This window comes from Dendrobates tinctorius, unplaced genomic scaffold, assembly GCF_039654945.1.
Source record: "Dendrobates tinctorius isolate UK_male_01 unplaced genomic scaffold, ASM3965494v1 ptg000097l, whole genome shotgun sequence".
In the NCBI taxonomy this organism is placed as follows: Eukaryota; Metazoa; Chordata; class Amphibia; order Anura; family Dendrobatidae; genus Dendrobates; species Dendrobates tinctorius.
This window is the reverse complement of record NW_027361765.1, coordinates 1,264,939-1,278,723: the sequence shown is the minus strand read 5'-3', so window position 1 is coordinate 1,278,723 and position 13,785 is coordinate 1,264,939. Positions and strand designations below refer to the sequence as shown.

General features: G+C 43.2%; 1 protein-coding gene across 1 annotated transcript in view; it reads left to right on the top strand.

The window, feature by feature from the left end:
- The first annotated feature begins 4,118 nt into the window (after window positions 1-4,118).
- Window positions 4,119-13,785, top strand: part of MRPL18 (mitochondrial ribosomal protein L18) — a 29,915-nt gene continuing 20,248 nt past the window's right edge. The window contains exons 1-3 of the mRNA XM_073586862.1: window positions 4,119-4,298; window positions 6,118-6,304; window positions 11,829-12,060. Of these exons, the coding sequence (XP_073442963.1) occupies window positions 4,262-4,298; window positions 6,118-6,304; window positions 11,829-12,060 (456 nt within the window). The 5' untranslated portion in view covers window positions 4,119-4,261. The remainder of the gene's footprint in view (window positions 4,299-6,117; window positions 6,305-11,828; window positions 12,061-13,785) is intronic.

The window sequence follows — 13,785 nt, the reverse complement described above, 5'->3', positions numbered from 1 at the left end:
TCAGATTTAGGGAGGTTGGTAGATGGTGGGAGCAGAAGAAGTTCAGTTTTGGAGAGGTTGAGTTTCAGATAGAGAGCAGACATGATGTTGGAGACTGCAGACAGACAGTCATGTTTTGGTGAAACATCAGGGCCGATTGTTTACTGAAGGGAAACTACGAACTGCTAGACTATGGATAGTCGGAGCAAAGAGATGTGTGAGTAAACTCATCTTCAACTGTGTGACTTATCGCAAACTCCGCGGCGCGACTCAAAGCCCAAAGATGGCCAATCTCCCATCAGACAGACTTAGTATGGATCCTCCCTTTACCAATGTTGGACTGGATGTATTCGGGCCGTGGTCTGTGGTTGCACGGCATATTAGAAGAGTCCAAGCCAACGCAAAACGCTGGGCAGTTATGTTTACCTGCATGTCCATCAGAGCGGTCCACATCGAAGTGATTGAATCCATGGACACTTCATGCACTCCGACGCTTCGTTGCCATCAGATGCACCGTGAAACACATTCGCTCTGACAGAGGCACAAATTTCGTAGGAGCAGTGAAAGAACTCCAAATTCCTTCCAACCTAGACATTACCAGTGTGGAAGGATACCTGAGTGAACAGGGATGTACGTGGACCTTCAATTTACCACACTCTTCTCACATGGGAGGTGCTTGGGAGAGGATAGGAATAGCACACAGAATCTTAGACTCTATCTTCTTGCAAGAAGGTAGCACAAGACTCAAACACGAAGGTTTGACTACATTCTTGGCAGAAGTTTCGGCCATCATAAATGCCAGACCATTGACTGCAGTCTCCAGTGAAGCTGAAGATCCAACCATTCTCACTCCCGCCATGTTACTCACTCAGAAAACCGACACTACTAGCGCTCCACTGGGAGAATTCCGCAACAGCGACCTCTACAGATGTCAATGGAGACAAGTTCAAAGTCTCTCCAATACTTTCTGGGACAGATGGAGAAAGCAATACCTCTCCACCTTACAGCCTAGGAAGAAGTGGCAGATCGACAAGCCGAACATCAAACCCTGATATTGTGCTCATGAAGGACAGTCAGTCACATCGAAATGAGTGGCCTCATCACCAAGGTGTTCCCAAGCAAAGATGAGAAGGTGCGCAAGGTCGAGTTCAAAGTGTGGAAGGCTGGGGAGAGTAAACTATTCCTCAGACCAGTTGTGGAGCTAATTCTATTGCTTTCGCCTAAAGAGCCTGTAAGTGGCATCAGTTGATGCCAAGCGGGGAGTGTTCTGCCCTCTGGATAAAGGGCAGTCTGTTTTGTGTTATGTGCTCTGAATAGGGCAGTCTGTTTGTATTATGTGCTGGGTTAATTATAGCACCATCTAGTGGTAGCTGAATTTATAGCAGTGTCTTTGATAGCATTATATAGTCTGTGCCTTTAACAGAAGCAATGCACATGGGATTGTAGCAGTGCTTTGTGGGAAGGAAGCAATGTATTCTGGGATGAAGAAGGGCGATTTTGCTTCTGTGTATTTCATAGGATGCACGTGTTTACCTGTCCTCCATCTTAATTCTCCAACCTGAATTCGTTATCCGGTAAATGCATATCTGGTAAGCTTAATCTTTCTTACAATGCAGTGTTTGCAGAGAGTTTATTAGCTGCATAGTAGTCAGTGCTCAGTAGACGTAATTGGACACCTGTTTTTTTCTATGCAAATTGCATCACACTAAATGCTTCCTGTATCTGTGTTAACTGTGTGATCATCTGTCCAATACTTATGCATGTCATTGTATTCTTTACAGTTTTACCGAATGTTCTATACTCTTCACAAATAAACAAGCTACACTACAGAGAACAGTCTACTTATTTTGGAAGACAGAGCTGTGGTTTATGCTGTATGCTGGATTGCACATCGTGTCAGCTTGCATGAAGGCAGAATAATACCTATAAAGAGAAATATCAGACAAACTGAACATTTTGAAGTGGTCTCTTAATTTTTGCCAGAGCTGTATATATGTATTGTACGTGGCACTTACAACTAGTGTGTAAATGACCCCAATCAAGGACTATAACATTGCATGGTAAAGCGGTCACAGTGGAGCAGATTTGTAAAAATGGAGATTGACCACAAACAAGAGAACAAAATCGTAAGCAGAAAGAAGAATAGTGTTTAAATAACACAAGCAAGTAAGTGAATATGCCCAGAGTATTAAAAGCTCTTTCTGCAGATACTACCTCATATCCTTGGAGATGGCTCCTAAAACACCACAAGATGCCATGGTAAGCATGAGAACACAATCATTTGATCACTGGGCAATTGTTCAAATTAATTTAAAAAATGTACGGCTGCTTCACATTTATCCAATGTACCCAAAATGTAGTTGTCACGCCACTGTATATGTCCCAAAGATTGCAGAACGTGGGTGCTTTCTTTAACCCCTTCACCCCGAAGCCTGTTTTCATCTTCCTGACCAGGCCAATTTTTACAATTCTGACCACTGTCATTTATGAGGCAATAAATCTGGAACGCTTCAACGGATCCCGGTGATTCTAAGATTGTTTTCTCATGACATATTGTACTTTATGATATTGGTAACATTTCTTTGATATGACTTGCACTTGTGAAGAAAAAGGAAATTTGTCGAAAATTTCGCAATTTTCAAACTTTTAATTTTTATGCCCTTAAATCAAAGAGTCATATCGCACAAAATAGTTAATAAATAACATTTCCCAAATGTCTACTTTACATCAATACAATTTTTGAAACATAATTTTTTTGGTTAGGAAGCACTTCGCTTTTCCTCTGAGGCTATGATCACACGTTGCGGTTTTTTCGCATTGGTTTTAAACGCGCGATTTTGCCACGAAAGATAAGCATCCCATGCATTCCTATAGGATTCGGCAATGCTGAGCTAATGCTGCGTTTTTTTCCGCGGCGGAATCGCTTTACGGTAAAAAACGCAGCATGCTCATTAATTTCGCGGAATCGCGGCGATCCCGCACCCATAGGAATGCATTGATCTGCTTACTTTCTGCATTTGGCTGTGCCCACCATGCGAAAAGTAAGCAGAACATTTGAGGATGGTACCCATGGTCTGGAAGAGAGGAGACTGTCCTCCGGGCTTTGGGTACCATATCCCTGTAAAATATAGAATTAAAATAAAAAAATATTGTTATTCTCACCTTCCGACATCCCGCGCAGCCTTCCCGCCTCTCTCCACGCTCCCGTTCCCAGTAATCCTTTGCGAGAATGACCGCGATGATGTCGCGGAAGCTCAAAGTCTCGCAGTCATTCGCACAAAGGATTACTGGGACCGGGAGCGTGGAGAGAGGCGGGAAGGCTGCGCGGGACACCGGAAGGTGAGAATAACAATATTTTTTATTTTTTTTATTATTTTTTACATCCTATCTTTTACTACTGATGCAGCATAGGCGGCCTCAATAGTAAAAAAAGTTGGTCACACTCGTCAAACACTATGTTTGATGAGTGTGACCAACCTGTCAATCAGTTCTCCAAGCGATGCTCCAGATCACTTGGAAAACGCTAGCAATTCTGCAAGCTAATTAGGCTTCTAAAACGCTAGTTTTTCTGCGTGAAAATCGCGGGAATTTAAATGCCATTTTCCCACGGAATGGAATTCCGGAATTCTCGCAGTAATTTCCGCGAGAGTTCTGCTACGTGTGCACATAGCCTCCCTGTTCCTCTCCTGGTTTTGGCTTACACATAGGGAGGTAAAATACTGACCAAATACTCAATGTGTGCACACGGCCGTACAGTAACTAGCAGTGCTCGGATATTGGATGCTAGAAGTTCGGTACCAGCCCCAAACTTTCTAGTTCGGGTTCGCTCATCCCTGCTAGAGACGCCTTGGAACCTGGACTAAAATACCTCACTCGCCACATATCACTCATTGATATTATCAGTGATCGAATGTCTCACTTTCTCTTCAGAAAGAGGTTCTGCAGCAGCTCCTAGACTCTCCCATGCTCAGCTCTCACACTGCAGCATAGGTAGAAGCCATGATACAGCGCAGCAGCTCGTCTAAACGCATGCACAGTGGATACTTTGCGGCTTCAGGACCTTTAATGATGTCACAGTCACGTGATCAGTCACGTGCTGGAGTCAGCCTGTCTCTGCTTTCTGCTTATACAGGAGCATGGCTCCTCCTAGTCGTGACGTCATTGAAGGTCCTTCAGGCCACTAGTACCTGGCACCTTCTGCCCTGTCCCTGTGACCTGGAACCTACAGCACACCGGCATCCAGTGCCCGCACCGCCCCTGTCACCTTGAGCTTCCTGCAGCCATGTCCGTGCTCAGGAGGAGCGGAGGCCTCCTACAAGGTGAGGCTGTTCCTGCAGGGGTCACCTGCACGGGGTCACACTGGCTGCCCCTGCCCTGTTCTGGGGGGCAGGTGTCTGGATATATTGGTAGTTCCTATAGTGACCGGCTCAGTGTGTATTCCTGTCAGTGTCCTGGTGCTCACCCACCTATGAGTACGATCGATTTTTCAGGGTTTTTTTTTTTTTACAGGTTTCACAACAAAACTAAAAAACTGCAATAATAAAATACAATGTTTTATCTTTGTCATTAAACCTTTAAAAAAAAAAGAAACTGACGAATAAAAAACCAACTTCAGCATCTCCGTGTTCAAGACAGTTTCTTTTCTTGAATGTATTTTTGGCTAAAAGCCATTTTCACAATTGTTTGTTTTTTTGCCCTCTGTCGCCTTTTGTGTTGCACTGTGCATTGCTGGCCGTAGAATGAGTCAACTGAGAATTGCTCAGCGAGCGCATTGTGATGTCCAATGTAACTCTTAGCTGCCTTTTTCTTCAGTCCGCACGTCGGATTTATGACCGCAGAGCCTCTACAGTCTCACTGCAGCACTTTGATTGACGGCTTCCTATGCGGCCCATCAATGCAAAGCGAGTATCTAATCAACGGCCTGGAGCGCGCTCACTGTGTCACCTCTATGCCTGAAAGTCGGCGGCTCCCGGGAGGAATGAAGTTAATTTCCTCCCACTAGCTGCACATTCAGTAACACGGCCGGACAGCATTAACCTCTGATTAACTATAGAGGTTAATGTTTAGGCCGGGGTCACACTTGCGAGTGTGATGCGAGACACTCAGGCATCAATACTCGGGACCGGAGTGTGCGGCTGCATGTATTTCTATGGAGCCGCACACTCCGGTCCTGAGTGCTGGGTACTGATGCGAGAGACTCGCGCAAGTGTGACCCCAGCCTTTGGGACTTGACAGGTTCCTTTTTACCCATTCACGCCATGCCCCATTTCCATTATTTCCTTTTCGATTTTTTTTTTTTCTTTTTTTTTTTTTTTCCTTTTTCTCCCTGCCGTTCTTTCAAGAGCCATAAGGTTTTTTTTATTTTTCTGTCAATATGAGGGCTTGTTTTTTTGCAGGATCAGTTGTTCTTTTCAATGACATCATTGGTTTTATCATGCAATGCACCGAAAAACGGGGAAAAAAATTCAGATTTAGTTGAAATTGCCCCCAAAAAATATATGATATGGTCCCTAAAAAAAATATGGGGTTGTAAAAATGAGAAATTGCTGGTCAACTTTTAACCCTTATAACTTCCAAAAAAAAAAATAAATAAATTTGGATCAAAATTGTGCTGATGTAAAGTAAACATGTGGTACATAAAAATTCAAAGTTGGAAAATTGCGGAGTTTTCAAAATTTTCGCCAAATTTCAGTTTTTTTTCACAAATAAACGCAAGTTATATGAATGAAATTTTACCACTATCATGAAGTACAATATGTCACAAGAAAACAATGTCAGAATCGCCGAGATCCATGGAAGTGTTCCAGAGTTATGACCTCACAAAGGGACAGTGGTTAGAATTGTAAAAATTGGCCCGGTCATTAAAGTACAAACCACGCTTGGGGGTGAAGGGGTGAAATAATGGATTAATTACAGTAGGTACGAGTAATTATAAAGCCTTTTCATGTTATCCACCGACTACAGTGATGGCCACCCAGATATATTCGACTTTCATGTCGTTTAACAGAATTAAGCTTTGAATAGATCAGTAAAATCTGTTGCTACTTCTTCACATTTTAGTACAGTGATAATGTTATTCTTGATGGATGCTTGTCATTATCTTATGCCTAACTAATATGTTTCTTTCTCTTTTACAAGCAATCCGTCCAGCTAGTACATCTACCAGGGTTCAAACCTCAGAGGTGGTTGAAGTGGACACCAGCGAGAATGAGATCGTAAACCCAGATTTCACCAATAGGAATCCTCGAAACCTAGAGCGACTTGCACTGGCCGTTAAAGATCGAGGCTGGGGCACAGTGTGGCCAACCCGTCAGTACTGGCATAGGTGAGAAATGGCAGGAGAGAATGTGGTAATATATATTTCTATGGATGCACCTAAATAAAATGGGAATGGTTGGTTACACAGATCGGCTCGCTGAATTTGCAGAATGGGCAAAACAAAAATTGGAACAGGACCCTCAGTTTACACAGAACATTATGTTAAGTGATGAGGCAAACTTTTTGGGGTGGGCCATTTATATGGATGCACCTAAATAAAATAGGAATGGTGACAGTTTTCTTGCGTAGGGTGTCTTGCATTGAAATCTGCTGCAATGACCCGGGTACTGCATTCACCAGACATCAACACAATTTCTATCTGCTCCTCATGTGTTAACCTCTGCGACATGTCAATGGCTGTAAACAAAGAGAAACTTGTAAATAACTCATGAAAGAATAAATTTACATTAAAACCAAGCACACCATTGTTTTTCTTGTGAAATTCTCAATAAGTTTGATGTGTCACATGACCCTCTTCCCATTGAAAAAAATAAAGTTGGATTCAAAATGGCTGCCATGGTCACCACCCATCTTGAAAAGTTTTCCCCCTCCCATATACTAATGTGCCACAAACAGGAAGTTGATATCACCAACCATTCCCACTTTAGCTGCTGAAATGAACATTTATGCTTCAGGCTCAAAATGTTTGCTAAGTACCACTTCAGGGTATTTTTTTTATTTCCCCACCAGAGAGGTATGACAAGTTGATGTTCCCTTTATGTAGTAAAGTGCTTAGTAGGTTCAGTCTTCTGCTGTCCCCAACGCTGTTTCAGTTTTCTACACCATCGCTCCAGTGTTGGGTGGAATGGATTTCACTTCTCAATGTAAGTCTATGACACCCAGAACTAGGATCTCATAGACTTACATCATATTCACACATTCAATATTTGTTGAGTATTTTACATCAGTATTTGTAACCCAAAGCCAGGATTGGGTGAAAAATGAAGTGCACTTGTTTTCCTCTGATTGTTCCTTTGCTAATTTTAGCTTACAAATACTGGTGTAAAATGGTGACCAAATACTCAACATGTGAATGTGGCCTAAGAGACATAGTGAGCATTAGCAGTGACTTTCGGCCAGTCACAGTTGTCGGAGTGGGAATAGAGCGGTGCCAGTACCAGTAGAATTTAGCTTTTGGTAAGAATTTAACTACATACAGGAAAAATACATTACTGATATCACTTCAGTGGTGATTAGTGTTGAGCATTCCGATACCGCAAGTATCGGGTATCGGCCGATACTTGCTGTATCGGAATTCCGATACCGACTTCCGATATTTTTTCAATATCGGAATTCGGCATCGGAATCGGAAGTTCAGTTGATTGACGGCCTGACGTCATCATGATGCGCGGTGTGTGCGCATCATGATGCGCCGTCATTTCGGGCCTTCCGGGGGTCTCTGCCGGCCTGCCGGGGGGCTGTGTGGACTGCCCGGGGTCTGTACCGGCCTGCCGGGGGGCTGTGCACCCTGTGGGGGTCTGTACCGGCCTGCCGGTGGTCTGTGCACCCTGTGGGGGTCTGTACCGGCCTGCCGGGGGGCTGTGCCGGCCTGCCGGGGGGCTGTGCTGATGTCCGGGGGTCTGTGCAAGCATCGTCCGATGGGACTACAAGTCCCATCGGGCGATGCCTGCTACCATGACAGTGATTGACACATTAGCCAATGATGGGACAGTAGTAGTCCCATCATCCGGCTAATGTGTTAAATGTTAAAAAAAAAAAAAAAAAAAAAAATACTACATACATACTACATGCATGCTACATACATGCTACATGCATGCTACATACATACTACATATATACTACATACATGCTACATACATGCTACATACATACTACATGCATGCTACATACATACTACATATATACTACATACATACTACATATATACTACATACATACTACATATATACTACATACATACTACATACTTGCTACATACATACTGCATGCTACATGCATACTACATACATACTACATGCATGCTACATACATACTACATGCATGCTACATACATACTACATGCATGCTACATACATACTACATACATACTACATACATACTGCATGCTACATACATACTACATACATACTACATGCATGCTACATACATACTACATGCATGCTACATACATACTACATACATACTACATACTACATACATACTACATACATACTACATACATACTACATGCATGCTACATACATACTACATACATACTACATATATACTACATACATACTACATACATACTACATGCATGCTACATACATACTACATGCATGCTACATACATACTACATATATACTACATGCATGCTACATACATACTACATGCTACATACATACTACATATATACTACATACATACTACATACATGCTACATACATGCTACATACATGCTACATACATGCTACATACATGCTACATACATACTACATGCATGCTACATACATACTACATGCATGCTACATGCATGCTACATACATACTACATGCTACATACATACCACATATATACTACATACATACAATACATTCATACAATACATACATAGACATACAGTACATATAACATAGAGTAACATACTTACCAATACTTGTCACATTGTTCCCCGAAGCCATTGTCTTTTCCGGGATAAATATTAACATAACAAACCACAAAAATACTCACCCACGATCCGAAGCAGTCCACGAGTGTGTCCCACGACGATCTTGGGTAGAGAACTGCAGCATCAGATGATGCTGCCGTTCTCTACGGGCTGCAGGAATCCAATGACGGAAGGTAGGTATCCTTCCGCACTGTATTCCTCCGCCACTTAAAAAAAAAAAAGTCCCTAGTCTCACTTTATGCCATTGCTGTGTGGGAATTTCCCACACAGCAATGGCATAAAGTGAGACTAGGGCCTTTTTTTTTTTTAAGTGGCGGAGGAATACAGTGCGGAAGGATACCTACCTTCCGTCATTGGATTCCTGCAGCCCGTAGAGAACGGCAGCATCATCTGATGCTGCAGTTCTCTACCCAAGATCGTCGTGGGACACACTCGTGGACTGCTTCGGATCGTGGGTGAGTATTTTTGTGGTTTGTTATGTTAATATTTATCCCGGAAAAGACAATGGCTTCGGGGAACAATGTGACAAGTATTGGTAAGTATGTTACTCTATGTTATATGTACTGTATGTCTATGTATGTATTGTATGAATGTATTGTATGTATGTAGTTTATATGTGGTATGTATGTAGCATGTAGTATGTATGTAGCATGCATGTAGCATGCATGTAGTATGTATGTAGCATGCATGTAGTATGTATGTAGCATGCATGTAGTATGTATGTAGTATGTATGTAGCATGTATGTAGCATGTATGTAGTATATATGTAGTATGTATGTAGCATGTAGTATGTATGTAGCATGTAGTATGTATGTAGCATGCATGTAGTATATATGTAGTATGTATGTAGCATGTAGTATGTATGTAGCATGCATGTAGTATATATGTAGTATGTATGTAGCATGTAGTATGTATGTAGCATGCATGTAGTATGTATGTAGCATGCATGTAGTATATATGTGGTATGTATGTAGTATGTATGTAGCATGCATGTAGTATGTATGTAGTATGTATGTAGTATATATGTAGTATGTATGTAGCATGTATGTAGCATGCATGTAGCATGCAGTATGTATGTAGCATGCATGTAGTATATATGTAGTATGTATGTAGCATGTAGTATGTAGCATGCATGTAGTATATATGTAGTATGTAGCATGTAGTATGTATGTAGCATGCATGTAGTATATATGTAGTATGTAGCATGTAGTATGTATGTAGCATGCATGTAGTATATATGTAGTATGTAGCATGTAGTATGTATGTAGCATGCATGTAGTATATATGTGTTATGTATGTAGCATGTAGCATGCATGTAGCATGCATGTAGCATGCATGTAGTATGTATGTAGTATATATGTGGTATGTATGTAGCATGCAGTATGTATGTAGCATGCATGTAGTATATATGTAGTATGTATGTTGCATGTAGTATTTATGTAGTATGAATGTAGCATGTATGTAGTATGTAGTATGAATGTAGCATGTATGTAGTATGCATGTTGTATGTATGTAGCATGTAATTTTTTTTTTTTTTTTTTTACATTTAACACATTAGCCGGATGATGGGACTACTACTGTCCCATCATTGGCTAATGTGTCAATCACTGTCATGTTAGCAGGCATCGCCCGATGGGACTTGTAGTCCCATCGGACGATGCCTGCACAGACCCCCGGAGCCTGCACAGCCCCCCGGCAGGCCGGCACAGCCCCCCGGCAGGCCGGCACAGCCCCCCGGCAGGCCGGCACAGCCCCCCGGCAGGCCGGCACAGCCCCCCGGAGCCTGCACAGACCACCGGCAGGCCGGCACAGACCACCGGAGCCTGCACAGACCCCCTGGCAGGCCGGCACAGCCCCCCGAAAGGCCCGTACAGACCCCAGAGAGGCTGTACAAGGGCAGGAAAGGGTTTTTCTTATTCCGATACCGGAAGTCCCATAGACTTGAATGGGACTTCCGGTATCGGAATCGGCGATACGGATACTTTTTTTAAAGATCGGCCGATACCATCCGATACGATACTTTGAAGTATCGGACGGTATCGCTCAACTCTAGTGGTGATATAACAGAAATACCCCAGAGTGGTACCTTAAGTGCCTTTTCTTATTTCGTGTTGTAGCATTCTTTGGCGTTTTTTGCACCAAATTCTTCAATGTTGCCCACACGATTTATTAATTTTGTGCACAGTCAAAACTGATTTTTATTTTGTCTTTAACCTGCTTCTAGACTTTTTAGTGCCAAAAGTTGCATGTTCTGTTAAATGTCAGAAAATTTATGATAAAATTGCCTGGCAAATACAAAATCACTCCACGGGGAAGTCGGATGTTGCAATTGATGAATCAGCCCAAAACATCTGGAAACCCCAAACCACACCTCTAATGGTGGACATAATAAAAACACAGGTTAAAACATATTAAGTAGACATTAAGAAAGGCACAAATTAAAGGAAGAATTGGGCTCAAATGAAAAACAGGCAAAAAATACCAAATAGTAATCTTGGAAATGCAGTAATATATCAGACCCAATATCTTTTAATTTTGAACCAATTGCCAAAGAAAGGACATGACCCCGAACTTCACTCTTCTAATTGCAGTATGAAAGTTTTATTGCCAGCTAATGTTGCAGATTCATACAAAGGCAGCTTTTCAGCCATACAAGGCTACATACATACTGCCACCATTTTTCCATGTACTGTTACTGACAATCAGATGGTTTTGGAGCCTATTTCTTTAGCTGACAGTTTCCTAATTTTCTGGTCGCACCCACATCCCACAGTGTTTTCAAGAGGACCTTTAACTGTTTTGGTAACCACATTTTTGCAAAAACAAATTTCTTTAATGGAGCCAACATATTTTGCCCACTATGAGAAAGTTATTCCAAGAGATAAAGTTCTATCTAAATAGCACAAGTCATTTTCTTTTCAAGGGTACGTCTAGAACGCACTGGGCATCACGTGACCGCAACTGTGGAACATTGTAGCGGCAATGTCGTAGTCTCTGCCTCCACCCGAGAATGGGCCGTGAAGAAACATCTTTACAGTACAAAAGATGCCATGGCATGTGAGAATATTGGTCGCGTTTTGTCCCAGCGCTGTTTAGAGGCTGGAATACATTTCACGTTTTTCCGAGAGATCCCATGGGTGTACCGTAGTGAATCGGTAAGAAGAAAAGTTGACCTTTTATGAATTACTAGTTTGGAGTAATGTTGCTATATAGAGTTGTAATGTTGCTAATGGCCCAAATTTTGATGTGACTTAAAAATAGGAAAGAACTTGGCTTGAAGATGAGGAAAATAGAATTGTCCTTTGCCATGAGCTTCTTTTTTACCACAACAATTGGAATAAACCCATTGCTCTTTTTTTTCTTTATAGATTTTTCCATTCGGTGCTATTTTTTTAGACTGCTGTATAAAACTCTAGTATTGATACATTTTCCCCTTTTTCTTCTGGTGTACAGATGTATTTTTTTCTGGAAACGGGGTTGGTTGTGAGGGACTGCTATAGCAGCATGATCATCATGATTATAGTTGGCTTTTTCCAAGTTATGTAAAAAGCAAGCAATACCTGTCTATTAAACCCCAGACCTCTTAGTACTTCCCTTCCTGTGTCAGTGTGTCTTTGTGTGGCTGTCTGCAATGATAATGAGCCATATACCACCCATGACCGCTGCAGCCATCCTCAACAGTCATGTACCTTTTATCACTAAAGCCATAGATTGGCTGCAGTGGTCACAAATGGTATACAGGAAACAAGTAAACACTTGTGGGCAGCTTATGAGGAACACTGCCTGAAGGGCACAGAGATTCAATGAGTCAGTAATGCCTCTTTTATTTATCATCTTTTCCCTAGCCCACTATTTTTTTTATAGCTTGGTAAAATCCATTGTTATTGCGCTGGTTCCTGACTACCGTATTTTTCGCTTTATAAGACGCACCAGATTATAAGACGCACCCCCAAATGTGGTGAAGGAATAGAGAATTTTTTAATAAATGGGGTCCGTCTTATAATGCCAGTGTCCGTCTAACAAATCATATAGGGTATATGTCCCTCATGGCCCCCCCATCCTAAAATTAGCCCCCTTAATCTGGATATGGCCACCTTATATTGAATATAGCCCCCTTGTGCTGGCACACGGGCCCCCTGTGGCTGGCACACGGCCCCCTGTGACTGGCACACATCACCCTGTGGCTGGCACACATCATCCTGTGGCTGGCACACATCACCCTGTGGCTGGCACACTGGCCCCCTGTGGCTGGCACACTGGCCCCCCTGTGGCTGGCACACTGGCCCCCCTGTGGCTGGCACACTGGCCCCCCTGTGGCTGGCACACTGGCCCCCTGTGGCTGGCACACTGGCCCCCTGTGGCTGGCACACATCACCCTGTGGCTGGCATACGGCCCCCAGTGGCTGGCACACATCACCCTGTGGCTGGCACACTGGCCCCCCTGTGGCTGGCACACTGGCCCCCCTGTGGCTGGCACACATCACCCTGTGACTGGCACATGGCCCCCAGTGGCTGGCACACATCACCCTGTGGCTGGCACACTGGCCCCCCTGTGGCTGGCACACTGGCCACCCTGTGGCTGGCACACTGGCCCCCCTGTGGCTGGCACACGGCCCACCAGTGGCTGGCACACTGGCCCCCCTGTGGCTGGCACACATCACCCTGTGGCTGGCACACTGGCCACCTTGTGACTGGCACACATCACCCTGTGTTAGATATCGCCTCCATGCTGCTGCTTGTAGTAAAATAAACTCTTTCCTTACCTTCTCAGCGCTGTCCCTCCTCGTGTCTCCCTCAGTGTGGTTGAGCTCCTCCTCCACTTCCTGGTTCTCAGTGCCGGTCATGTGATCAGCACAGCAGAGTGATATCATCTCTGCGTG